Raw genomic sequence first — 26,812 nt, forward strand, 5'->3', positions numbered from 1 at the left:
AGTATGAAGAGTCCTTATATTAACCAGTCACACTGAATCTACAGATGTGAAGCACGTTGGCAGTTTTTTCACGAACTTGTATCTTGTTTTAAATAATTGCTCTTTTGTAGTGTCGGTGTCGGCATACTAAGAATAAAGTCAGTATGAGTGATAGAGCATACATTTAATACATCATGACTCGTATTTGCCTTGCTAAGCACAAGGGTGAGCACAAAGAAGAAATTCTAGTATAAGACAGCAATGCCACTGGGCACTGTTGAGGCAGGAACTGTGCCAGGAGCTAGTTAACGGGCAAGGATAGAACCACAGGCAGGATCTCCTGAGGAGCCAGAAGTCTTCTGTTAGTGAGTCTTATATTGATGAGAAGTATGGATGCTATACCTATGCAACAGGTCCTGTTTCTCCTGAACTTTTTCTCATTTTCCCACACATTTCTGCCTGTGATCTCTCATGTAATCCAATTACAGGATGAAATAAGCACTAAACCCTGAGAAATACGTAAGCATCCTCCGATTACTTATCCCAACTCTAGATTATTACTAGGAGGATAGGTGACCTTAATTTGAGAATGTTCGTTACTCCCTGGAAAGGCTACATTTTTAACCCCATTAATTAAACCTGGAAAAGGAGGGGTATTGGTTGGGACAGAGATTAGGTGTGACCTACTCCCAAGGCCCAGGCACATCAACAGTGCAGTTTACTGGGTAGAAAGGGGGCAGGCTTTCAGTCTACTTGATGCAGGTCTACCCAAAGGTCTTGCAAACCTCCCTTCCCAAATACCACAAAAACATCTGCTAGTACTTACTTTTTTGGCGGTGCGACTTTAGAGTCTGGCTGCAAGACGAGATCTATATGTAGGGGCTTGGCTTTACCTCGGTTTACTTTCAGGTCTGCACAAAAAGAAAACATTTGTTAAAACAAGTGTACGGTTTACGATCACAAACAAGAGTTTAGTTTTTTGATGTTGCAGACCACTTAACTTATACCTGCACATCTCTAATTTAAGTGGAGAAAATCCACCACCTAAATGATCATGGGCTGCTCCAACATCTACCACCAAAACCCAGATAACCATTTCATTAAGCAATCGCACCCTCTCGGGCTCATAAAGTAACTATATTATCCTCCAGTTCTCAGTCTGTTTCTCACAGCCATACTGAACCAAAAAGACACATCATGATAACAGTGCATTAAGCTATCAAATCAGGAACACTAGCGTTCAACCAAAATAATTGTGCATTTCTTGATGCATGCTTGTTACCAAGAACTGCTCTCAATACATCTGAAATTCAACCCAAAGCATTAAGAAGTTCTCTGGAAGCAGTAAGCTGGAGTTGAAAAGAGATATTCCAGTCATGATACTGCAGACCACTGCTCCCAGAGCTCTGTCACATGAGCCTAGGTTCAATGCAACAAAAGCCACAATTGAGGGTAAACATGCTTTTCTCTTCCGTGCGTGCCACACTAGAAATGTTACCTTAAGTACCAGTTTGCATCAAAATTAAGAAGTTTCTTAAATAGTGCACCTTTTGCCTCATTTCCGGTGTCCATGTAATACAGGGTTTCATCTGGCTTCTCTGCCACGAGACCGCTGGAGATGGAAGGAAAGAAGAAACATTGTTATCCACGTTAATCTGTTTTACTAGACAGAAGTAAGGAGCATTCGCTGGTTCCAGAATTGATACACATTTTACTGCTCCCACTCTTCCCGTCTCTGATCCAATCTAAATCCCTGCCACAATTTTCCGTAAAACCCTATTCATATTTTATTTATTTATTTTTTCCATTTGTATGGCGCTCAGCTACCCAAAAAGGGTTTCCCGGCGCCTGTGACATTCGGTTGGATTGAAGGAGATATTTTACCCCGCACTTCCCATTTAATTCTGACATCTTTCATTATCCTTTCTTTTACTACTCCTCTACTAAATTCTTTGATAACTGCCTTCTCCTCGAGTCCTTGTTTTAGCATCAATTTGTCCAGAGTCCAATCCATTCCACCATGTCATCTTCACTTCTGACCCATCTTCCAACTTACTGTGACACCCGTCTCCTTTTTCCATTACCCCATCTTTCTTTATAACATCGTCACATTAGCCATGAAATACACAGTCAAACTTCTAGCATAATCATTCTACCAATGTTTCAATCATCCTGTAATCCTACAGATCACCATCTTCCCTCTTATTTAATTCCAAATTCTCTTAGACCTCCTCTGGCCTAATTTTGCACTGACCCTATCTGCAGGCTCTTTTTTACCAACCTAATGTAGTCATTGGATTGTCGCCTTGATTCACTTCAACTGAAACTATTGGACAAATGTCTAGGTAACAATGAATTCTGAAAAGAAAACTCAAAGCATGGTCCACCAAGCAGCATGTTGTCATCTGTTAAACCCTGGATCATATTTTATAGTCTGCTTGCTTAATTAAATCGTCCTTTCCCACCCCATTATAGGTTTAATTCACTGAACTCTTGGGCATTTTAGAGAGCACACTGCAAACAGAATTGTCTTTAGGTACGGTGTTCAATTATACGCTTGCTGGGATTGTACTAGACACAACCAGGTAAGTTTAGAGTATCTAACTAGAGGACAAACATGGGACAACAGGTTCAGTAAGACGGAGTCTCTCACTGAGGATCTGCGGTGAGGAGATGATTTTTTGAACTGAGAGAGAGAGAATGAAGGCAAGTACTTCCTCAGACAGGGCTACATATATCCATTTTCTAACTGTGGTACGAAGTATTTGGCAAAAGAGGTTTAGTATATTATAAAAAAAAATATGAACAAGAATTGCCTCCCCAACATAAAGCCAGCCAGCATCACCAATTTTGTTTTTTCCGGTCATGCCTTTAAACTATTTCCTGTACAACAGTGTGAGGGCAAAAATAAATTAATGCTACCACACTGAGTGCTAGTGGCACAAGATCACAAAATCAACTATAGGCCATGGGATGAGACGGATTTATAGCACTTACAAACACTGGAAGTCATACAGAAACAATTATCAAGGAAAGCCAAGCCATTAAAAATCTTGCTTGCAAGTCAGTGATATATACAGCACGTTAAATAAAAGGCAACCAAAGATTTTTTTCACAAGTTTGTTTAGTACAATATAGTCTATTCAACCACATCCAAGATTACGTATTTAGTATAGCGCTTACACGGGAAGCAAATACTTCAAGGTGCACCCACATTTGACAATCATGGAAAATGAGCCACAGAGAAGTGGAGTGATTTGCCTAAGATTGCCCAACTTGGTGAGATGAGGGGGAAGCTGGGATTTAAGACTACGTTTTCCAGTCAGAAAATATAAAGTGATCAGCCTATAAAGTGTTCTGCCTCTGGATGATATCCCCTCTCAGGGAGCAGGGAGTCTGAGGAGCCTGCAGTTAAAAACTAAAATTAACCCGTACGAAGAGGGGTAGATGAAGTAAAGGACAAGCCTGGAGCAGTATAGAAAGTGCAGGAGGGCAGACAAGAAAACATGCATACTTAAGGAGTACTGATTCAGAAAAGGGGGTGGTGATGAGCAGAGTGTCTGAATTAAGCAGACCACTCTTACCCAGTCCAAAGATCAGGGCTTGATCCATCACCGTTATTTAGCTCACTGCCCCATCCCAGCTCAGAACCTGGCTATATGCAAATTAGTCTGTCCCTGGCCCAGTGCATCATGGGAACAGGGCAGACCAAACTACCAAGCCAATTCTTCACCAGAAAGGAGACAAGCTACCGGGGACCGGTTTCTGGCATTTCAGCCTCGTCGGCCCGGCTTGCTTGAATCCTGATGGAGCAGTGAGCAAGGGACTCATGTCTGAGTATACCCTGCCACACCTATAGTGGCCAAAAACGATTCAGAAAAGGGGGTGGTGATGAACAGAGTGTCTGAATTAAGCAGACCACTCTTACCCAGTCCAAAGATCAGGGCTTGATCCATCACCGTTATTTAGCTCACTGCCCCATCCCAGCTCAGAACCTGGCTATATGCAAATTAGTCTGTCCCTGGCCCAGTGCATCATGGGAACAGGGCAGACCAAACTACCAAGCCAATTCTTCACCAGAAAGGAGACAAGCTACCGGGGACCCTTGCTCATTGCACCATCAGGATTCAAGCAAGCCGGGCCGACGACGGCTGAAATGCCAGAAACCGGTCCCCGGAAGCTTGTTTCCTTCCCAGTATAAAAATTGGCTTGGTAGTTTGGTTTGCTCTGTTCCCATCATGCACTGGGACAGGAACAGACTAATTTGCATGTAGCCAGGTTCTGAGCTGGGATGGTGCAGTGAGCTAAAAAACGGTGATGGATCAAGCTCTGATCTTTGGACTGGGTAAGAGTGGTCTGCTTAATTCAGACACTCTGTTCATCACCACCCCCTTTTCTGAATCATACTTAAGGAGTACTGACGTAAAAAGAAGCTATTCTGTGGGGGGCGAACGAGAAGAGGAAGGAAGACCGTTCAACCATTCAATCCGCATTTGTGTAGCAGAGCACTGTCGCCCGTAGGGGTATCTAGGCGCCAATGGTGCCATGTCTCCATTGAAAAGCCAGGTCTTGAGTTTCTTTCTGAAGTCCGCCAGAGAGGGTGCTGTTCAAAGGTGTACGGGTAAGTCATTGCAGGTCTTGGCATCAATGTAGGAGAAGGAGTGGCCCCCACTGTGGGTGCGCGAGGGCAAGAGAGTAGTTGCGCAGGTGCCTTGCGGGCAGACAAGAGTTCAGTAGATGGTTGATGTAGGACGGTTCTTGGTTGTGAAGAACTTCGAAGACGTGCATGAGAATCTTTAACTAGCATTTCTTCTGGAGGGGAAGCCAGTCAGGCATCGAAAGTTACTCGTCCAAAAATGTTATCATGTCGAGCTATTTTTAGCACCTACTAGTCCCATCTGGTGAGTAAACAAGCTGGAAAGGAACAGGAGTTCTGTTCATTCAGGAAGTGAATGAGCAATAAAGATGCCATTAAATCTTGTTTTTATCTTGACATATTTGCTGTATGTTCAAGGATAGAGGTCAAGTGTCAGTTTGTCTTTTTCCCAATTGCTGCTTGGAAAATGAGGTTTATTTTTTCCCTCTCTCTTACTAGAGTTAGAGGTTTTTGTCAAGTGAGCTGTCTGAAGCGGTCAGTTATTTTACTCTAACACTTAACATTTAAATAAATAGCCAGCAAGTTATTACGAATATTTCAAAAATAGATCATGAATTACAAAAGCAATTTTTTTGTAATTAAGAAGTGTGCTGCCAACAGAGATAAATAGGAGCAAAAAAATAAAAACATAACACTTTACTTGGTGAGGTGCAAATGACACGTATTTGCAGAAACTATTTCCAAACATTACTGGGGCCATTTCAATGTCAAATCTGCTGATTACAAATGACGGTGTGCTACCACTTCATGCTTTAGTTATGTATTTATATGAAGTGATAATTTTAAAACATGATTTGGAGAACATTCCTGCCCCCACCCTGATGAAAATGCCATCAATGAACTAAGAGGCAAGTCAGGGGTCATGTGTATCCTATACGTGGGTAGATTTTTATCATATGGAAAACAAGTTTAGTCTATCAAGTCAAACAAAAGAGTGTTTTGTACTCTAGACAAGATGAACTCGCACTTTTTAAGGTGCTCAATAGTGGCTCAATTAATTACATTATTTGCTCGCGATCAGATCATTTGAAACCAGTTTATGGGTCAAGAGCATTACAAATAGGGCGAGTAGATTATTAAAGTCACTAGTCATGCAGGTCTAGTAAAAGTTTTATGATTTTGAGGCCTGTCAGTGGAGGTTTTTGAGGTAAGGGATCATTTGGGTCCATTTGAGAAAGTCCAGGATGAGCCTGGCTGCTGAATTCTGTATGGTCTGGAGTCTTTTGAAGCGCAGGGAGGAGATATTTGCAGAGAAAGCGTTGCAGTAGTCGAAGCAGTTGGTGACGAGGGCCTGGGTGATAGATTTTCTGATGTTGACTGATTTATCAGAAGATTCTGCAGAGCAAGCGAAGAGGGTGGAAGCAGGAGGGGTCAACTGCGTTGATTTGTCATTTCATGGGCAGTTTGCAGTCGACAAGGATGCCTACGTTGTGTGCATGGCCTGTAGGTGTGGGTCAGAGTTGTGCAGGCCACCAGCTGTGGTCCCAAACAGGGGTGCTTTTCACGAATATCAGTACTTCTGTCTTGTCAAAGTTGAGTTTGAGGCAGTTGCCTTTCATCCAGTTGGCTACATTGGTCATGGTGTGGCATAAGTTGGTTTTGGCGTTGGGAGGGGCCCTTAGTAAATGAAAGGATTAGCGGAGTGTCTGCTGCAAAGGACATTATGTTAAGACCGTGAGATCGGACTAGGTCTGCGAGGCTGATCATGTTGGGTTTGAACAGGGTGGGGTTGATGGAAGATATTTGTGATACGCCGCATATTATGTGCTTGGGTTCAGCGATTAATGGAGGCAGCGGATGTTCTGAACGAGACATGTGAGGAAAGAGGTGAACCACTGGAGGGCATTTTGCTGTACATTAATGTTCTACAGTCCATCAATGAGGGTGTGGTGGGAGACTATCAAAAGCAGCAAAAAAGTCGAGGGAGATAAGGGCCACTATTTCTCCACGGTCAAGGAAAGATCTGATGTCTGTGGCAGATATCAGCGCTGTCTCAGTGGTGTGGCTGGCACTGAATCCTGATTCTGAGGCGTCAAGTAGGTGGTTTTGTTCCAAGTGTTCTGTGAGTTGTAGGTGGATGGCTTTAAGCATTTTGGGTGGGTGCGGGAGCAGGAAAATTGTTTTTTTTTTTTTTTTTTTTTAATTGCTGGGGTCAGCGGAGGGTTTCTTTAGGTGGGGGCTGACCTCTGTGTGTTTCCAGTTGTCCAGGAAGGCTACAGTGGAGATGGAGGTCTTGATGATGGTGGTGAGTTTGGGGCTGATTGGGATGTTCCAGAGGTTTTAAAGTTGGTGGCGGCAGGGGTCAGTGGGTGCCCCGGAGTGGATGGAAGACAAGATGGCCGTGGTGGTCTGAGGGATGAACAGTGACCAGGTGGTGTTTATTTTGCTGGTATGCGTTGGTTTGCCGAGATTGTTCAGGATGACAGCCATGGGTTTGTGGCCAAAGTTGTTGTAGCTAGAGGCGATCTTGATGTGGAAGTATTTAGAGAGTGAGTCTCAGACTTCTTGGGAGGGGTGGATGGTGTTCTCTGTGGCTATTAGGATTCCTTGACTATTTTGAAGAATTACTTTGTATGGTTGGCTGCTGTGTCTATGCAGGCTGTGATGGCTGCTTGCTTGATGCATAGGTGATAGGTACTGAGGGCTGCTTTATGAATGACTGTCGGAGGGGTTCCTTGTGGTTTCTAGAGTTGATAGTAGTTGCACCTGATGGTTCTCAGCTCTGGTGTGTAAATTGGCGTGTTTTGAAGTTTTGTTCATTTTTGCTGGTTTCAACGGGGTGACTTTGTTGGCGCAGTTGGTGATCCATGAGGAGAAGTTCTGGACGGCATGGTAAAAGTCTGAAGATGCTTCAGGTTGGGTGGTGCTGAGGGTCTGTGTCCACTGTGTCTCTGTTACCTTGCTCCAGCTGGGGTGGAAGGAGCAGTGGGGCTTGGTGATGGTGTGCGAGCGTCAAAGATGGTGAGGAACAATGAGGGTGTTGATCCAGATGAGTTCTGTGATGTGGCTGAATTTTATTCGGTGGCTAGCGGTGAAGATGGAGTCAAGTGTGTGGTCGGCTTTGTGCATGGATTCGTTGACCAGCTGAGTATGGCCAATGTTGTTCAGGTTCTCCAGGACGGTGACTGGACTGACATAGTTGGGGTACTCGACGTGGAAATTAAGGTCGCCAAGTAGGATGTAGTGGCAGGAGTCAGTGGCTAGGGGTGTGATAAGGTTAGAGATGCCGCCCGTCAGTAGTAGGTAGTTGAGGTGTTCCATGAGAGGTGAGATGTCGTTGGTGGAGGTACATCGGATGGTTTCTTTGAAGATGATGGCGATACCACTGCCAAATTTGTCGGAGCGTTCACGTGTATCATCTTCTAGCCACCTGGAGTTGTGGTGGCGATGTCGGGGTTCGAGGAGGGGGTTGCGCCATGCTTCGGTGATGAAGGCAACATCTGAGGAGACAGTGTGATGGTGTCCCAGATTTCGTTGGTATGTTTGTAGAAGGATCGGATGTTGAGCAAGATGCAATGGAGTAGTTCCGGGTTGTTTGTGGTCTTATGGGCTGAAGCGGCATGGGATAGGGTGCGGGCTGGAAGGTCCTTTGTTGCATAGGAAGCAGCGGGTGAAGGGTCCTTTGGTTGACCCCAGGGTGGACTTGTGGCAGCTGCTCCGATGACTGGGGTCCAGGGCTAGAAACCTCTTTGGCAGTGTAGCGGAGGATTGTATTGTATTGTATTGTAAGGGGTGCTTATAGAGCGCACTGACACCATGGGTTTCCTGGCGCTGGGGGGGGACATGGAGAGTACAGAAAGACTAGACAGATTGGGGGAAGAGCCAAGATTTCAGAAGTTTACGAAAGAGAATTAAAGAATTAGCAACTTTAAGAGTGGGGGGAAAAGAATTCCAAAGCTTGGGGGCCAGGTAAGCAAATCTCCGGCCTCCAGATCTACAGCGTTTATAAGAAGGGACAGTGAGAAGGTGAAGGTGGGAGGATCTCAGATTCCGGGACGGGCAATAAGGTATAATCAGGGATTTCACAAACGCGGGACAAAGCCCGGATCGCGATTTAAAGACAAGGCAGCCGATCTTGAAGGCAGACCTGGCAGAAACGGGGAGCCAATGAAGTTTGACAAGAAGGGGCCTGGCAGATTGCCACTTCGGGATCCCCAGGGCCAGTCTCGCCGCTTGATTTTGTACCACTTGCAGTCTCGCCACCGATGTTTTAGGCAGACCGTGGTAGATTGCATTAGAGAAATCTAAGCGGGAGAGGACCAGGGCCATGATGACCTGTAGGAGGGCATCAGGGGTGAAAAGAGATGCCACTTTCCTGATCCTGCGTAGCTGGTAGATTCAGGACGAGACCACCGTCCCCACCTGTGGCCCAAGGGATAGACCGGAGTCAATGGTGACCCCTAAGCTCTTCACCGAGGCCACAGGAGTGGGAGAAGGACCAAGTTCCGCCAGCCAAAATTGTGGCCCCCAGGAAGTGGCGCTCCTGCCGGGAAGGAGGAGCTCCGTCTTCCCGGGGTTCAACTTCAGCTGGTTGTGGCCCATCCACTGGAGAATGTGGGACATGACTGCCTGGAAATTGGGGATAGCAGAAGGGGAGTTGAGAGGAAAGATGAGTTGCAGGTCGTCCGCGTAGTTAAACACGGTAACGTCCCACTGCCTCAAAGAAAAGAGAAGGGGGCGAAGATAGAGATTGAAAAGGAGAGGGGAAAGCGAAGAACCCTGGGGGACCCCACAGGGCGAGCACTCCCTGGGGGCCCTGAAAGTGCCAAGGCTAAGGGTCTGCGACCTGCCGGTCAAGAAAGATTTGACCCAGGCCAGCGCCAGGCCCTGGATGCCAGCCTGCTCGACACGGTGGAGAAGAATGTTATGGTCCACCGTGTCGAAGGCGGCGGACAGATCTAATAGTACCAGGGCCTGGGGGATACCCTTATCCACTCCGTCTCTCAAGGCATCCAGCACCGCCAAGATCACAGTCTCGGTCGAGTGACCGGGCCTGAAGCCGGCCTGATTGGCCACGAGGAAGTTGGAGCTCTCGATAAACTGTGAGAGACAGGTGGTAACGTGGGCCTCCAGGATTTTAGAAAAGAAGGGTAAGAGAGAGATGGGACGGTAATTTGCTGGAACGGCGGGATCCGCCCCTGGCTTCTTCAAGAGAGGCACTAGAACGGCTTCCTTGAAGGGGCCAGGTACCGTACCAGAAGAAAGAGAAGAATTCAGCAGAGGGAGGATGCAGTCTGGTAGAGAGTGGCAGATAGCCCGGAGGATGGACGGGGGACAACAATCGTCAGGAGATCCGGACTTAACGCGAGTGGCAAGAGTAGCCAAAGAGGTAGGGTCTAAAGAAGGGAATTGTGTAAAAGAAGCGAGGTTGTGAGGGGGGGAGACAGAACCAGCGCCAGAAAGGGTAGCTGGGATGGTGTCCTTAATCAATACGATTTTTTCCAGAAAATAGGTGCTGAAGGCATTACATGCTTCCTGTGTGGCAACCTGGGTGGGAAGCGTCCTGGAGTCTGAGGTAAATTCATTAAGAATTTTTAAAATTTCTTTAGACTGACACGGGGCAGATAAAAAATTTCCAGATGCATAGGTTTTTTTTGCGGTGCGGATGGCAAGTTTATACCTGTTCCGGGCAGCCACATAGGCGTCTCTACTTGAGGGGTGGTAATTTCTCCTCCACTTGCGCTCAAGTTGACGGAGTTCCAAGTGGAGAGATTTGAGGTGAGGAGTAAACCATTTGTGTGAGTTACTGTGCCTGGATTGGGGAAACTTGATTAAGGGGGCAAAAATGTCGCTGGCTGTCGTGAGCCAGTCTGCTACCGACCCGCAGAGCTTATCGACATTGTTGTCGTCGGGCAGCACAGGGTGAGTGTGAGATAGGTGGGCCACAAGTTTGGGAGGGTCCACAGCCTTCCACTTACGAGCCATTCCACCCACCCGCTGGGGGACCCTGATCTGGCCGGCCACCGATATGGTGGTATCGATCATAGAATGATCTGACCACACGCAGGGTGACAGGAGAACAAGGGGACGGGGCACGTTCCAGGTGCGGACTGGCTTGCCTATGGTGTGCCATTGGTGCTGCGGCCTCCATTATGTGGGCTCGGGGGGAGGGGGGGTGAAGGGTGCTGGGTGGCAGGAAACAATGGGAAGCGAGCAGCAAAAAAAAGGCAGGAAAAAAGGTAAAAATGAGTAGAAGTGGCAGAAAAAATTAGATAGGCAGAGATGAGCAGAAGTGGCAGTAATCAAGAGAAAGGCAAAACAATCAGAAGTAGAATAATAAAGAAATACAGAGAAGTAGCAGAAACACACAAGAGGTCAAAAATAGGCAGAAGACAGCAAAGCAAGCCGAGTAGGGCAACAGGGGAGAAGGATGATCAGAATGAGGCAAGCGAGGTGTGAAGGAGAGCGAGCTGCTGCAACTGGCCGGGAGACTTGTCGTGGTGAGCGGTCAACGAATGGAAGTTGAATAAATAAGAAAGCAAATAAGATTAGTACAATGTCAACCTATGGTACGCAATGTGACGGCCCAAGGTAGACTTTGGTATTGTCCACAATAGGTCTACACCATACAGTCAAAACTGATGTGTGCACAAGACATAAAAAGACTGGCTTGATGTCACCTGCTGACATTTATTTAGTATAATAAACAGACTCCAGGCTCCTGTAGGGGATGACAAAAACGACCTCCCTGATTCATAGGGATACAATAAGTTTTGAATGCATAAAATTGAGACCACAGCCTTCAGCATTAGATAGAATAATGATCTGAATCATTCAGGAAAACACCCATTTACGTATTGGAAATCTAACACTTTTTCATATACACAATGTTCTAAAGTGTCAAACATGATTATTCCTCATCCATGACTAGAGCATGCCTACTACATTTTAAAGTATTTATTTTAGAGGTTTTATATAGCGCTGGCTGGACCCAGGGGTATCAGAGCGCTTTACATTTTTGAGACAAGAAGGTAAATAAGACATGGGACATACATAGCGTCAATGTATATAAACATACAAGTCTCCGCCTGACAGATTTCAAAATGATCAATATGGGAAATAAGCACACCAAAATGTGGAAGATGTGATAATCAAAAATATCAAGGCACAAATTGAAAAGAGAGCTGGAAAATTGCAGAGTCAGGATAGGGAGGTTAGTGGTCCGTTAGGTTGGTAAGGAAGAGAGCGGGAGGGGCAGAAGTGGGGGGTGGGGGGTGGGGGGGGGTTAGAGGGGATGAGGGTGGACAAGGGAAAGGGGGTGCAGGGAAGAGTGAAGGTGGTAAACAGGGAGGGGGAAGTAACGAGGAGGAAGGGCGAGTAAGGCTGAAAAAGGGAGGGCAGATGCATCTAAGGTCGGACAGATGTGGCCAGTGGAAGAGGCCAGTGGAAGAGAACAGATATGGATTAGGGTCCCCAGTATTTATTGAGGAGATGTAGTTTGAGTTCTTTTTTGAAGTTAGCGTAGAAAGGGTTGCAGCGAAGGTCAGTTGGAAGGGCATTCCAAATGCAAGGAGCGTTGCCGGAAAAGGATCGAGACTGGGTGTTTTTCTTTTTTAGAAGGGGGGGATAAGAAGGAGGGCGTTTGTACTTCTCAAGGAATGGGAGCAACCGGCTTTAGTGAGTTTGTTAGCGAGGTAGGTCGGTGTATTCTGATGGAGAATTTTAAGTGTAACGCAGGCTGTTTTGTAAGTGGATCTACCTTCAATGGGGAGCCATTTAAGGGTTTTAAGGGTAGGGGAGATGTGGTTGAATAGCTTGCAGTCTGAGGTAAGCCTAGCTGCAAGGTAAAGCACAGATTTAAGCGGTGCTAGGTGGATCTTGGGAATTCCGGTGAGAATGGCATTGCCATAGTCGATGCGGGCAAGAACAAGGGATTGGACTGCTAGTTTGAAATCGATAGGGATGAAGGGCTTGATTTTCTTAAGGTGGCGGAGAGTGAAGAGGGCTCCTTTGGCAGAATTATTGATGTGTACCTTGAGGGTTAGAAGGTCGTCAAGGGAGATCCCTAGTGATTTGACTGAGGAGGACAAAGATAAGGAGCAGTTGAGGGCATTAAGGTCAGAGATCCAATTCTGAATGGGGAGCTGGTTGTTTTTAGGGGAAAAAATAATATGTTTTTTTTAGGGTTGAGTTTGAGGTGGTTAATGTGGAACCAGGCTTGAATCTTGATGTTATTGAGGTGAAGGATGTCAGCATGAGTTTTAATCTTATAATAGAGTTGGGTGTCGTCGGCATAAAGATGGTAGTTGATCCCAGCTTGTTTAAGAATGAGTGTGGGGGGTTCCATGAAAAGGTTAAAGAGAGAGGGAGAGAGGATGAATCCTTGCGGAACTCCTAAGGAGATGGAGGTAGGGTTAGATAGGCAATTTTGGATTTTGATTTGTTGAGAACGGTGTTGTAGGTATGAGACGAACTATTTGTGTGTCGTACCATTCAGGCTGAATCGATCTCTAAGAACATTGAGTAGAGCAGAGTGGTTAAAAGTATCAAACACTGCAGAGAGATCAAGGAGGATCAGAAGGCTAGATTCACCATTGTCAAGTGAGTGGTGGATGTCATCAACAATGTTTAGCATGGCGGTTTCAGTGCTGCATCCTTTCCTAAAGCCAGATTGGAAGGGGTCTAGTAAGTTAAAGTGTTCAATGTGTCTATCTAGTTGGAGAAGGACACTTTTTCTAGGGCTTTAGAAAGAAGGGGAAGGTTGGAGATGGGACGAAGGTTATTGAGGTCGTTTGGGTCTGCCAAAGGGTTTTTGAGAATGGGGGTGATTTGGCCTAGTTGCAATGAAGTGGGGACACAGCCGGTGGCAAGGGAACTGTTGATAATAGAGGTCCAGGAAGGGGTGATGATGTGTTTGAAGTTTTGGACAAGTTTGGAGGGGAGAGGGTCTTTGGTGTGGGAGGAATGCTTGAGTTTGGAAATTATGTTAAAGACGTCTCTTTCCGTGACTGGCTGGAAGTTAAGCCAAGCTGCATTCTTTTTAGTAAGAGAGTTAGGATGATTGGAGTCCAGGAAATTGGGGGGCAAGGGGGGGTGAGGGAGATCAGAGTTATGATGGGCAGTAGTGGGTGTAGGGGGAGTTATGATGGAGGGTGGGATATTAAGAGATGTTCGGATTGGTGGTAGGGATCGCAGTAGAGACGAAGGATTGCTCAATTAGTTTTATTTTGTCTGAAAAAAGAGAGCTATTTCTTCACATCTAATCGTCGAGGCAAGTGGGACAGGGGGAGCGGAAGCAGTTTGATTGCGCACAATGTTGAATAGTTCTCTTGGCCTATTCTGAGCTCGATCTAGTTGTGACCTGAACAAGGAAGTTTTTTGTGTAAAGATGTGTTTTTTGTAGGACGATCTAGCAAGTCAGAGGCGGGCCAGGTTAGAAGGAGAAGGGTGCTGTCTCCATAATCTTTCAGTCAGTCTGAGTCTACGTCTCATTATTTAGGTCTGTGTTAAACCATGATTTGGAGGGGATATTTCTTTGTTTTTTGAGTTTGAGAGGGGCTAGAAGGTCAAGGGTAGCAGTGACAGCTTTGTTACATTGTTCGGTTAGTTCATTCGTGTTAAGGGAGGGAGGGATAGCGAGAAGCTGGGCATGAAGTTCGGATTCAAGCAAGTTGGGAGGGATATGACAGATTTCTGATCAGTTTCATGGGTTTAATGGTTTTGGAAGGGGGGGGGGGGGGGGGAGGCAGAGGTGGTTATGGAGAACAGGATACGGTGATGGTCGGACCAGTCAATGGCAATGATGTTAGATAGGAGGGCTATATCTTTGCTGGTAATGATAGCGTCAAGGGTGGCTCCTTTGGAATGGGTTGGTGACTGACAGATTTGTTTGAGGTCATTAATTTCGAGAAGGTCAGAGAGGAGGGAGATTGAGGGATCTTTAGTATCATTCCAATGGAGGTTAAAGTCTCCCAGGAAGATGTTTTTAGATTTGGAAATTGAGGATTGGGTAAGAAAGTTAGATAGCTCGTCAATGAATGGGTAGTGATTTCCAGGCGGATTATATATATATATATTGTGAAAGCGGATGGGGGGGGACCCTGTATTTTGAGTTCGGCTGCAAGGTATTCAAAGGAAGCATATTCGGCGTTATTGATAAGGGAGAGCTGTAGTTCGTCTTTGAAGATGATAGCTACACCACCGCCTTTTCGGATGGGTCTATCTTTCCTAATGATGGAGTAGCCCGGGGGTGAGAGTAGGTCAAGAATGCTTTTAGAGTGGTCATTAAGCCAGGATTCTGTAAGGAACGCGATGTCGATGGATTCGCTATGGATGATTTCAGGGATTTCTATGGCATGTCGGGCAGTGGAGCGGCAGTTAACAAGCATGCAGGTGAGGGGTTTGGGCGTGGGTTTGGGAGATGGGAGGGCATGGATGGAGGTGAGATGAGGAGGGGGTCTAGTTGAGACAGGTGAGAGGGGAATACGACTAGTCCCCAATATGACGGGGATGCTTGAGAAGGGGGGGGGGGGGGGAGGCGTGGTCATGGTTGAGTAGTATGGAGGGTAGGAATTTTGATGGTCGGAAATCTCCTGGTGAGAGAGGGTACAAGTGGTGCGGAGTGGTCTTTGAGCCCGGCAAAGCAAGGGAGTGGTTTTCCATGGTTTGGATGTAGGGAGTTTTGAATTTTGAAGTAGGGAGAGGAGTTGGCCTAATGGCTAGGGTTGTCACCTTCGAATCTGGGGACCTGGGTTTGAGTCTCGGCAATGACAGCTGAACATCCTGTGATTCTGGGCAAATCACTTAATCTCCTCGTGCCTAACAAAAATGAAAGTGTCCTCATGTAATGGAACTGGTGCTATGTAAAGCCCCCGATTCGGGTCAAGTTTCCGCTATATAAAATTCTGTAACATAAATAAATAAAGTAAAAATTCAATGGGTCCACTGAACAGACATGCCCTGGATCTCTAGCGAGCACATGATTCTGCAACACCCATCTGTGGAGTCTAGAGGGTGCAGTGTCCAGTCAACACATTCATTAGGTCTCTGGTAGACAACGCATGCGCTGTCTAGAAAAGATGGGTTGTGCTCTATCTGTGGGCTTACAGGCCACCAATCTCCTACCATTGGTAAACTTTCACGTTGCTCTCCTTTTCTTTGATGCCAATTGTCAAGATATGTGGACGTCATGTAAGCTTCTTGTGTTTGCCCCTCCCACAGCACATGGACCAAGTACATGTCTCTTTACACTACTACTACCAGTTTGCTGAGCTATTTTTTCCTTGGGTTTCTAGCACCCCATAGGAGTCCATGTGTTTTCAGGCCTTCTCCCTTGTACACTTGCACACATACCACTAGAATGCATGCGCATGTACATAAACAAATGCATTTCTTAAAAAATTGTTCAAACACAAACAGCACTTTTTTTTGCCTGATCCGATGGTATTGGATCGCCTTAAGTGATCACCAGTTACATTACACAATGGAACATTCATTTTGGTCACCGATTCTGCTTCAATTAAGGTTTTTCCTGTTACTTGCGTTTTCAGGCCGTCTCCCTTGTACACATACCACTAATACGCATGCGCATGTACATAAGGAAATGCAGGTCTTAAAAAGTTGTAAAAAAACAAACAGCGGTTTTTTCTTTTGCCCAATCCGAAGGCATTGGATGTGATGCTAGACAACATGGCTAAATGGCATTCATACTGTCATGGCCAATATCAAGGGCATTGCCAAGATCTATTGGCTTTGACAATGTTTGTTCGTTGTTGAAGAGGTCTTGCTGAACAAAGGTGGAAGTGATGGTCCAAAACAGTTAGGGAACTTTGAAGTGAAGTGCGAATGTGGCTTACCAGCCAGGGTGGCAGACGGGAACTTGGTTTGAATCTCAGGGTCGGCTAAGTAATTTGTGATTCTGGGCAAATCACTTACACTTCCCCCACTTCGGAAACATTTTCTTTTGAGTGAACTATCAACTTCTGGAGATTCAGTTTCCTGGGAAGGGTATTCTCAACCAGAGGTAGGCACTGCTGCCAAGTACCAAGCATCAGGAGGTTGTCTAACACCTCACTGCATTCCCACTCTAAAATGCATTGGTCATGTATAGTTAGCTCTTTTGAATGTTGCTGAAGGCACTTAGCTTTCAACTTGCTTGATTACAGTCTGCCCTCATTTGTTTAATCTTTAGGCAGTGGTAACTGAGGATGACATGGAAACCTCCTCTTGACCCAGCTCTCTACAATGTATGTTCATTGTTGCAGATGCATGTCCAGGGAAAAACGATCACGGTTCTCTCTCAAGAGAAATACACACATGACTGAGCAGCATGCAGCTCACGAGCAAGTGTTCTGTGGTATTGACAGACCTCCAATCCAAAACTGGCCAATGTGACAATCTAACAGTGCCGGAAGGGCTGGTCTGACAGATCAGTGTGTAGGTTATTTTTAACTTGCCATTGATGTGCCTGTTCTATGGACTGCTTTGGCTTTTTTTTAAATTTTTTTTTTACTATTGACAGGTGTAGTCTTTGACCAATGTTAACTAGTAGCATTGTCATCAGACCAAGTCCTCCGACTACTTCCTAATCATAAGCATGAAGTGTTGCCTCTTTCATGCATTACTGCAACCTCTGAATCTTTGCCTTTGGCAGCAGCGTTATTTCTGACATCGGCCTCAAGTCACCCTAGGCGACATGATGCGCCTGACCGACTTCATTCTACATCCAGCACTCTGCAACCTATGCAAGTCTTGGGTGCCTTAACTGCAAAAGGTTACGAGGCCAGAAACCTTTGCAAGATTCCATAATCTGTTTGTCTGTTACTTCAGTTTCAGAATGACACTCCTTAGTATGCTGACAACAGCAATGCAGAAAATATTTGACCTCTACTTGACAAGAAGTCTGTGCTCCTGATGAATCTTTAGAATGTCAGCGGGCTAAACATCTCTCTAAGGAGCCACTTTAGGGAGAACAGTTTACTTCTCTGCAGCTGTTGCGCAGTCTGCTGGGACTGTACAAATCCACAGCTTGACTGGAAATCCTCAGCTGATCCGTTTGAATGAGAGGGTCTCAAGCAAGAAAATGTCAGTACCACTGATGCCATTTAATGATGCTGTATTCTTTGGGTTCAAGAAGCCACTCAGACAGTGACGTGAGATGCATCCTGAAACTTTTACCTGGTCCACCTGCCTGTGATTTTCCTATCAAGACATCTGCAATGCATAAGGTCACGCATTTACGAGAGGTTGAGCTATTGACATTGCAAATAAGAATGCCTTTCAAGGTTTTTGTTTTTAAAACATAAATAAAAGGCATTGTCATTTACAATACCAATAGCTTAAACTCGCGTAATGAGAGACCTATTGCATTGCAAATGCTTGTTATTTTCATGCAATGTCTGACTCTTGTATAAGTGCAGAAGAAACAATTGATGGAAGGAATGCTGGGCAATGCAAACATTCACCCCCAGTCACAAGAATCTGGGTTTAATCCATCATTCTTTTGCTCACCACACCACCACCACCCCCAGTTTGGACCCAACTATATGCAAATCAGTCTTGACCTTGTTCCTTATGCAAACAGTCCAGGTCTAACTGCCAAGTCATATCCTCACTCGACCGGAATCAAGCATCCTGGGACCAGTTTCAGGACATCACCCTTTATCAGCCAGGCTAGCTTAAATCCAGTGGTGCAGTGAGCACGGGCCCACGTCTGGGCATACCTTTCCCACTTAGGGCAACAGCAAAAGAAACAATTGTTTAATAAGGGCTCCCGGTTTTATGGTAATTATTTACATTTCCGTGTGTATTCATCCATAATTATTGTTTGCTCATTTAGCTGTATTTAATCATATTTTGTGCTAAGTGTACAAAACAAAGCCGCAATGGGCATATTTCCACGTTTATTTAAGACAAGTGTTTACTCATGTCCGAATTTCCAATTAGTTTTAGATATTTGCGGTACAATACATCTGAAAACATGTGCGTTGTACAACAGCTTACACAGCTACCATGCAGAACGCCCCTGTCAATCTGCACAGCTATTGATCCAGCAAGAATTGATTGACAGTATTGAGAACAGTCTAGAAGAAAACGTAGTGGCAAATGTTTCCATATTTATAAGTAAATACAGACAGGAAAATAAATTGACTATTTATCTGTAAAATATTATGTTCAAATTGAAAACTAGGAGCCTTATGTATAACGCATATTACTGTAAACTGAGGTGTCTCCAAGTATCTGAGTAATTCCAGGTTATTGGTGGTTGTGAACGATTGATGGCCGTGCGGTTAAGTAGTAAGTCAGTTTCTCACAGTGCCTCTTGATTACGTTGTTAAGACATGATCATCCACTTAGTAGGGTTTATGAAGAGGGAACAAACCATCATGTGACAATTGCCGATTAAAGTGAAGAACATTAGTGACTCTTAAAACCAATATCCTCCTTCCACTAGCCTAGTATTTTCACAGACTAATATTCTCAGAACTACAATACTTTCAGTTCTATTTTTTTACTACAAAAATCAGTGTTGCTACTAGTGATGTGATACTGATAACAGGCATTAGCAAAGCCAATAGGTCTGGTTAGTTTTAGACATATTCATTACGCTGTGAGTTTTGTACACAGTAATAGAAACTTCACAGTCACCAATTAACTAGTTATTGCTTTGATTTACTTATGGGAAAGTGTCATTAGAATGGCACTCATGCACGCCTAAACAACAGAAATATCCCACAAGGCCAACCTGACATCTTAGCAGCTCTCGTTTATCGACTACTAGTAGGGAGTTTTTTCTCATAGGACTCTGTGAAGAAGGGGTCGTTCTGGTGGTTCGACTCTAAAAATGGTATATTTTTCAAAGGGCAGAGATCACTTGGAAGACTCACCCCTGAGTGCGCTCTTGCATACGCACATCCTGTAGAAACTCTTCGACATCTCGTGCATCAATGTGTCGCTTCCAGGTCTTCTTTTTGTTTCGATTTAGCCGCTTTCTTTTCGCCCCGGGCACTCGGTGCTCAGCGCCGATATTAAACCCCAGAAATCCAGTCGGAGTCGTGACCGCAGCCACGCTCCCTTTAGCCATCTCAAAAGAGTAAAGAGCGAGCAAATAGTCGGAAGTGATTCTTTTACTTCCGGTCATAGAGCCGCCTAGCGGACAGTAAGGCTCATGACGAAGCTACTCATTTGAACGACGGCGTCGTTTGCTGTGTGCCTTGAAAAACTGGATAAAGTGATGACGATGTCTGCTTTTGTGCTGAATTTCTAGAACGCAAACAAAAGAAGACAAATGACGGCTCCGTGGACAGTTTATGCGGAAACGCAATGTCGCGTCTTCTGGTCCTCAGCAATACTCGGTCTTCAGAAATAGTCTAAAAGTATTTGTTGTTGAATGTGTGAGGCATGCTTCGGGAACTAGAATTTTTGATTACACTAATATTCTGGACGTAGCCAATAAAGTATTTCAGCTGGCATCCACAAGACTATCACGTTGAATACACTGTCGCTCTCTTGGCAAACAACTATATTCCAAGATGGCCGCCAGCATCACTTGTGGGGTGTGTTGCCTGTCTCCGGGGAGGACCAACTAAAGTTTTTCTTCTGCACGTTTGGTCTTCTATTTCTATCGTAAAGGAGGTTGGGCAAGTTGGCTTGGAAGTAGCGCGCAATTTACCTCCTGGGAATGAAAAGTTGAGGAGTTTCTGCAGCGGACGGCCGGTGAAGCTCTTGTCACATTGGCGTACGCCAATATATGGAACTCACCCTTCACGACGTGCTGTGAACAGTAGCAAACCTGGAGACGCTGCAAAACGTGCGTGCTGCTGCTGAATGTCTAGCACTGTGAAGAAAAGAAGCGGCAAAATACCCTGTTTACCACAGAATAATGGCACACAACCGAGGCGGCACCATACAAGACAGAAACTGCCCGATGTCTCTGGACATTACGGACTATGAACTTGATTTGCTGGAATATCAAGCCGAAGAGGAGCGTCTAAAGCAATGGGCGGAGGATGCATGCTTGTCTGAGCCAGACGGTCTCGATTCTGTCAGTACTGGCCCAAACCCTCCACGTACCGATGATGGCGAGGATGAGCTTGACTCAGAGATGCTAAAAGCATTAGAAGAGATTGACCGAGGCGAGGAGCATCTTATAGCCTCACAGACCATTCCAGGCAGGAAGAGTCCTTTTGAAGCTCTAAAAGATCGACCTCTGGAAGATGAAGAAGACGAAGGCATTGAGGAGGCTTTCGAGGATGATTTGGATCCATCCATACCAGAGCCAAATGCCGCGCAAATTGCTTGTTTAAAAACGTATTTTGGACATTCGAAGTTCAAGCCTGTTCAGTGGAAGGTAATCTCCTCCGTTTTACGCGAAAGAAGAGATAATCTTGTTGTAATGGCAACTGGTTATGGGAAAAGCTTGTGTTATCAGTTCCCTCCAGTTTATACTGGGGGTGTTGCTATCGTCATAAGCCCCCTCATTTCACTGATGGAAGATCAAGTGTTGCAACTTGAAATGTCAAACATCCCATCTTGTTTTCTTGGTTCAGCGCAGTCCAAAAATATTCTTGGTGAGGTCCGATCAGGCCACTACAGAGTAGTCTACATGACACCAGAATTCTGTTCAACTGGCGTATCACTGCTTCAACATCTGAATAATACCATAGGTATTACACTGATCGCGGTTGATGAAGCGCATTGTATCTCAGAATGGGGACATGATTTTCGATCTTCTTACAGGAGTTTGGGCTCATTAAAAACATCCCTCCCTTCAGTTCCTATTCTTGCTCTGACGGCAACGGCAAGTCCATCAATTCGAGAAGACATAGCCCAGTCCTTAAAATTGAGGAACTATCCGGTGACCTGCACAAGTTTTGACCGACCTAACCTGTACCTGGAAGTAGGGCGCAAAACATCAAACATCATTCATGACTTACAACCATTAATGGTTAAAAAGAAAGGGTCCACCTGGGAGTTTGAAGGCCCTACAATAATTTATTGTCCTTCCAGAAAAACATCTGAACAAGTTACAGCTGAACTGAGAAAATTAAATATTTCATGTGGAACATACCATGCAGGAATGGGTATTAAAGCAAGGAGAGAAGTCCATCATAGATTTATGAGAGATGAAATCCAGTGCGTTGTGGCAACAGTTGCATTCGGAATGGGCATAAACAAGGCAGACATTCGTAAAGTCATTCATTATGGAGCACCAAAGGAAATGGAGTCCTACTATCAAGAGATTGGAAGAGCTGGCAGAGATGGGCTACCCAGTTCATGTCATGTGTTCTGGACACTGTCAGACATGAACTTTAACCGACATATGTTAAGTGAGATCAAAAGTACAACATTCCGGGAGTACAAAATGAAGATGCTTACCAAAATGGAGAAATATCTCAACTCATTAAATTGCAGACGGAGGATTATCTTGTCTCATTTTGAGGATAAACAACTTAGAAAAGCCACCTCTGGCATCATGGGAACAGATAACTGTTGTGACAACTGCAGGTCAAGGTCTCAAAATAACTTATCTGTTGACAATTTAGAGGAGAATTTGAAAGACTTTGGAAAGCAAGCCTACCAGCTCATGTCTGCAATCTCAGCCTTGGGAGAAAGATTTGGATCTGGCGTCCCTATTTTGTTTCTCAGAGGATCATCTTCTCAGAGGCTTCCAGACAAATACCGCTGTCTTCCACTCTTTGGCAGTGGTAAGGAACAGTCCGAGAACTGGTGGAAGGCATTGGCACGATTGCTTATTGGTGAGAGCTTCCTCAAAGAGGCTTCTGGGACTAACAAGTTTGCAGTGACTTGTGGTCTCAGTAAAAAGGCTCATGACTGGATGCGCAAAGCAGTCAATGAATCATACAGGTCTCTTTTGCTAACACCAAGTGAAGAGTTGTGCCCTAGAACCTTTCAAGTTTCAAGTAGTCCAAGAGTGCAATCTTCAGTTCAGCTTACACCAATTATGAACCCAGGTAAACCTTCATCAGAGGTTCAGAAGGGAAGTTTGTGGGAGAAGTTTTCTTATCAAGTACCTAGCAAAACTTCGAAAAGTTTTCCTATTCAGTCGCCAAATCATACTATTGCAGTGCCTTCCGAACCTACTGTATCTCGTAGAGAACTGGAACTTCAGACGTCACTGTATGGTAAACTTGTTGCTCTAAGGCAAAGGATAGCTGGTGAAAAGGATATTCCTCCTGCAGTGCTGGCAACAAATAAGATTTTAGTAGAGATGGCAAAAATCAGGCCAACCACTGTTGAAAACTTGAAGAAAATCGATGGGGTGTCTGAGGCTAAAGCTTCCATGTTGTCTCCTCTTCTGAGTGCCATCAAGGAGTTCTGTTTGTTGAATAAACTGCAGGCTGATGTGTTTTCTGGTAAGTGTGGAAAAGTAACGGAGAAGTCGATTTCAACAACTCCTGAATCCAGTCCACTAACTGACTCCTTTCATATCACCTACTCACTTTTCCAAGATCAGCATTTGTCTTTAAATGAAATATCAAGCACCAGAGGTTTGCCAATTTCTGTGGTGGGGGCTCATTTATACCAGGCTCTGAAAGCTGGGTATCAGGTTGACTTAAATCGAGCAGGCTTGACCTCTGAAATTCAGAAAGCTATCACCACTATAATCCAAAGCCCTCCCATTAACTCTGATCTCTCTAGGGGAAAAGCAATACGAGCTCTGGTTCCTGCTGGCATAGAACTCTACCTTATCAGAATGGTTATGTTTTTGTTAGAGAAAAGTAGTGGTACAGGACAAGGAGAAAGACACTGTGACTTGAGCAAAAAAGTATCGCCGGACCTTGTTGAAGTATGCCAATCCACGAGTGGGCCATCTCACAGCACTAACCTGAAAGGTAACAAGAACAATTGTTTGTGGATTGAAGAGGAGAAAGTTGTCAAGACAAATGAAACCCAGCTGGCGCAAAGCTCTCAAGCGAGAGTCCAGTTGTCTCCAAATCCTCTGCCTGCCATTTCAGCATCTTTGAATCTGAGTGAGTTTGATGCAGATACAGAGGAACTGTTTGCTGACTCTCAGACTTTTAGTCAGACTTCCAAGAGAAAGTTGCCCGAATGGTTTGGGGCACCCAAGGAAAGTGGCCTTTCAACTGTGTCTGGAAAGAAAGCCAAAACAAAACGTGGCCTCTTTGGTTGATCTGGTTCACAATTAAGAGAACGTTTATTTGGCAAAGAGATCAGAAACATAGCTGTATTGAAATGTGAAAGACCACTTTCTCAAAAGGATAATATGCAGATTTGTGGCCTGTGTAAGCACTAGCTTGACAATTAAAATTTATCAGCGTTGCTGCATATCTAACTTACAAGAAATGCTGCATTTTACTGTTGATACAATGAAGCCTAAATTGTACATTGTAAATCCTGTAGTTTGCATATAATGTACCTTACCGTACATTCCACTTAATCTTCAAAGCACTTTTCTTCTGAAAAGTAAGTTTAGCCTCACAAAATATGAGGTTTATTTTGTGATTATATTAGAATGTGTGCTCAACAGTTGATGTGAAATTCATATGTTCACCAGGAGGCAGTAGAAACACTTAACTGTGTCTTTGCTTAAGTATTTGAATGGCTACTTATAAACTGCTAAAATCTGGACAAATTTCCTAGAACTTACTTAGGATAGCAGTTAATTTTGACACTTTCCACTCTTGAGTAGATTTCAATTGGCAAGTGATTCAAGTCTCAAAATTTAAGTACTGGCTTAAGTAAGTTGAAGTGTGGCTTCTCATTCCCACTCAATTTTTCAGCACCACAGTAAGATTTGATTTCCCGAGAGCCACAGAGGGGGATCTAGATTACTGGTCAATTAAAGTCTAGACAAGATTTATTGCCCACAGAACCACTTAACGTGGAAACAACTGTTCCTGGAAATCTGTACGTTTGCTCTCTCGTAAGTGCCCAAATGCAATGTCCACCTGTTCTATGTAAGCACTCAAGCAATTAACCATATTACATTTTGGTTTCACCCTTTAATTATTCTAATAAATTAATGCAAATATTTACCATCCTGACATATTGAAAAGTTTTGTTCAGAGCCTGGTGATGCGCACATTTTTTTGACTACTGATTCGTTTTGCAATTAATTTTTGTTTTAATTCCATCTGGTAATGAAGAAGGATCCTTGCCATGGTTCTCTTAAATGGTGTGTTCTGGCTGCTCACTTGTGGGGTACACAAGAACTGCATAATTGGATAAAGGCTGGAGAACATCAACCAAACCATTCAAAGACTATGTAAGACAACAACACAGCTTTGTTATTTTGAACATATAGTCTGTGCTAAGAAAGTTGTGGCCTGATTTAGAGTCTGTGTCCCTAAGGAGTTAGGTCCTTGTCAGGGATTGAGACTAGACCTTATACTTATGTGAACAACAAAAATGTCCCAACCCCAATTACTTCAAATCAGCTTAAATGGATGGAAAAATAAGTATTCATTCCAAACCAGGCAAATCTTTTATTGCCATTTACTTCATATTTTTTAAACAATTTTTAAGTTGTAGTAGCAAAAAATAAACACATTCAAAATTCAAACACTATTTACAAACATCACAAAAAATTATGAATAAATTGAGACAGCATCAAAGCAAGCTACAGAAAATACAAAAAGTTACAAAAAATACTTATAAACAACACCAAATGAATTCTCAAAATGTGCGTGGAACTTGTGCCAAATAAATGTTCATGAGTGAACATAAATACAATGTTATCATTCACACATTCATCTTCATCTTCTGAACAGGTGTCGTCATTCCATGCGTCTGTTTGATTTTCACAGGCGGGAAGTCTGCACATGTCAGTGCATTTGAGGTCATTTAGAACACAGACACATGTTGGCAATTTGCAGTTCCTAATGCGGTTGCAAGTTAGTAGATCTAACACAGCCTGAGGTGCTGGCTGCCCCTCCATCCAGTCCACTACCAGTTGCTCTGCTCCCTCGTTGATTTCCAACTTCCGCCCTCCCCTAATTGAACTAGGTGTCTGTGGTTCATTCAGGAGGCATCTCTTGGTTATAGTGGCTTGATACTTCGCACATTCGGCATGTTTATTCAGACAGTCCCTGTAAGATGGAAGTTGATGACTGTCTATCTCACCCTTCTTTGCGCAAAATAGGTGATATCTCAAGGCATTCACATGATGAACTGAAGATTTTGGTGCATCAGGGAGCACGAAAATTGCTCTAATTTGTCCATTAGTTCTTCACAGCGATCCCATTCTTCGAGGTTCGAAAAGGATGCCTGTGTATGGCTGTTGGCAGACAGGATTTTGAATGCACTTACTTTTCCTTTTCCAGCAAATGCACTTATTGTGTCAGATCCGGTACACGTATGGTGACCTATCTTAGCTCGATAAACATTTTCACCAATAGTTAAAGCTATTTTCCCAATGTCAAGTACACTCATGCGTATTTTAGTACCACTATTCAGGAAAAATTGAGCTATGATTCGGTCATGGAATCCCAAACACATAATAAACACATCTATGTCACCTGAACTTATTATTACTTATTACTGCCTCACAACGCTCATTAGCAGTGTATGCAGCAACAAACTACCATCTTCTTTGTGTGTACTGTCGAGATCGGGAACTTCGTGGCTCCCTTCAGATGTGATTTTGTTTGATCAATGGTCTTGTTCATGTCTGTTGCCTTACCCTGTAAAACTGATAATTCTCTTTTCAAACTCTGGTTTTCTATTACAACGTCCTGTCCACTATCAGGTTGGGCCAATAATTGTCCTTGGTTGTTTGGGAATATGTGGGGGATGTATCCAATTCCTCCGCATGTCATGAAGGTTTCAAGTCTTTCAGTGAGAGTTGTCGCACGCATTTATTATAATTATAATAATAATACTGATATTTCTAAAGCGCGAACAGCTACCTCACACGGAGGTGTCCCGGCGCTAAGTGAGCAGCTAGATGTAAAGGGAAATGGAGTGGTTTCAATTTTTTGAGTAAAAAAACATGTCTTTAGTTGCTTCCTGAACCAGATCTCTGAAGTTGCAGACCGGATAGAGAGTGGCAAATCATTCCACAGTTTTACCGTCCCAGCGGAGAAGGTCCTACCCCCAAGCCAAGCATTCAGGGCATGGGGAGCATGTAACAGATTCAGTGTATTTGAGCGAAGAGACCTCGCCTGCTGGTATCGGGGAAAGTCTCAATTTAAGGTAGTTAGGGCAGTTTCCCTGTAGTGCCCTAAAAGCCAGGGCCAGGGCCTTAAATTCGAT

The 26,812-nt window shown here is 44.4% G+C and overlaps 2 protein-coding genes across 2 annotated transcripts in view; one reads left to right on the forward strand and one right to left on the reverse strand.

The window, feature by feature from the left end:
* LOC144781973 (ribosome biogenesis protein NOP53-like) overlaps positions 1-19,742 on the reverse strand; it is a 105,854-nt gene extending 86,112 nt beyond the window's left edge. The window contains exons 1-3 of the mRNA XM_078661067.1: positions 19,462-19,742; positions 1,527-1,591; positions 806-890 (exon numbers count right to left, since the gene is read on the reverse strand). Of these exons, the coding sequence (XP_078517193.1) occupies positions 806-890; positions 1,527-1,591; positions 19,462-19,715 (404 nt within the window). The 5' untranslated portion in view covers positions 19,716-19,742. The remainder of the gene's footprint in view (positions 1-805; positions 891-1,526; positions 1,592-19,461) is intronic.
* Positions 19,743-20,206: 464 nt separating this feature from the next.
* On the forward strand, positions 20,207-24,603 carry WRN (WRN RecQ like helicase). The gene has a single exon (XM_078661066.1). The coding sequence runs from the start codon at positions 20,457-20,459 to the stop codon at positions 23,727-23,729; it is 3,273 nt and encodes a 1,090-aa protein (XP_078517192.1). The 5' UTR covers positions 20,207-20,456; the 3' UTR covers positions 23,730-24,603.
* Positions 24,604-26,812: the final 2,209 nt, after the last annotated feature.

Source organism: Lissotriton helveticus, chromosome 9 (genome assembly GCF_964261635.1).
Source record: "Lissotriton helveticus chromosome 9, aLisHel1.1, whole genome shotgun sequence".
Lineage (NCBI taxonomy): Eukaryota > Metazoa > Chordata > Amphibia > Caudata > Salamandridae > Lissotriton > Lissotriton helveticus.

Excerpts from the sequence above, each read along its gene's own strand:
- WRN (XM_078661066.1), top strand. The coding sequence starts at position 20,457 with ATGGCACACAACCGAGGCGGCACCATACAAGACAGAAACTGCCCGATG.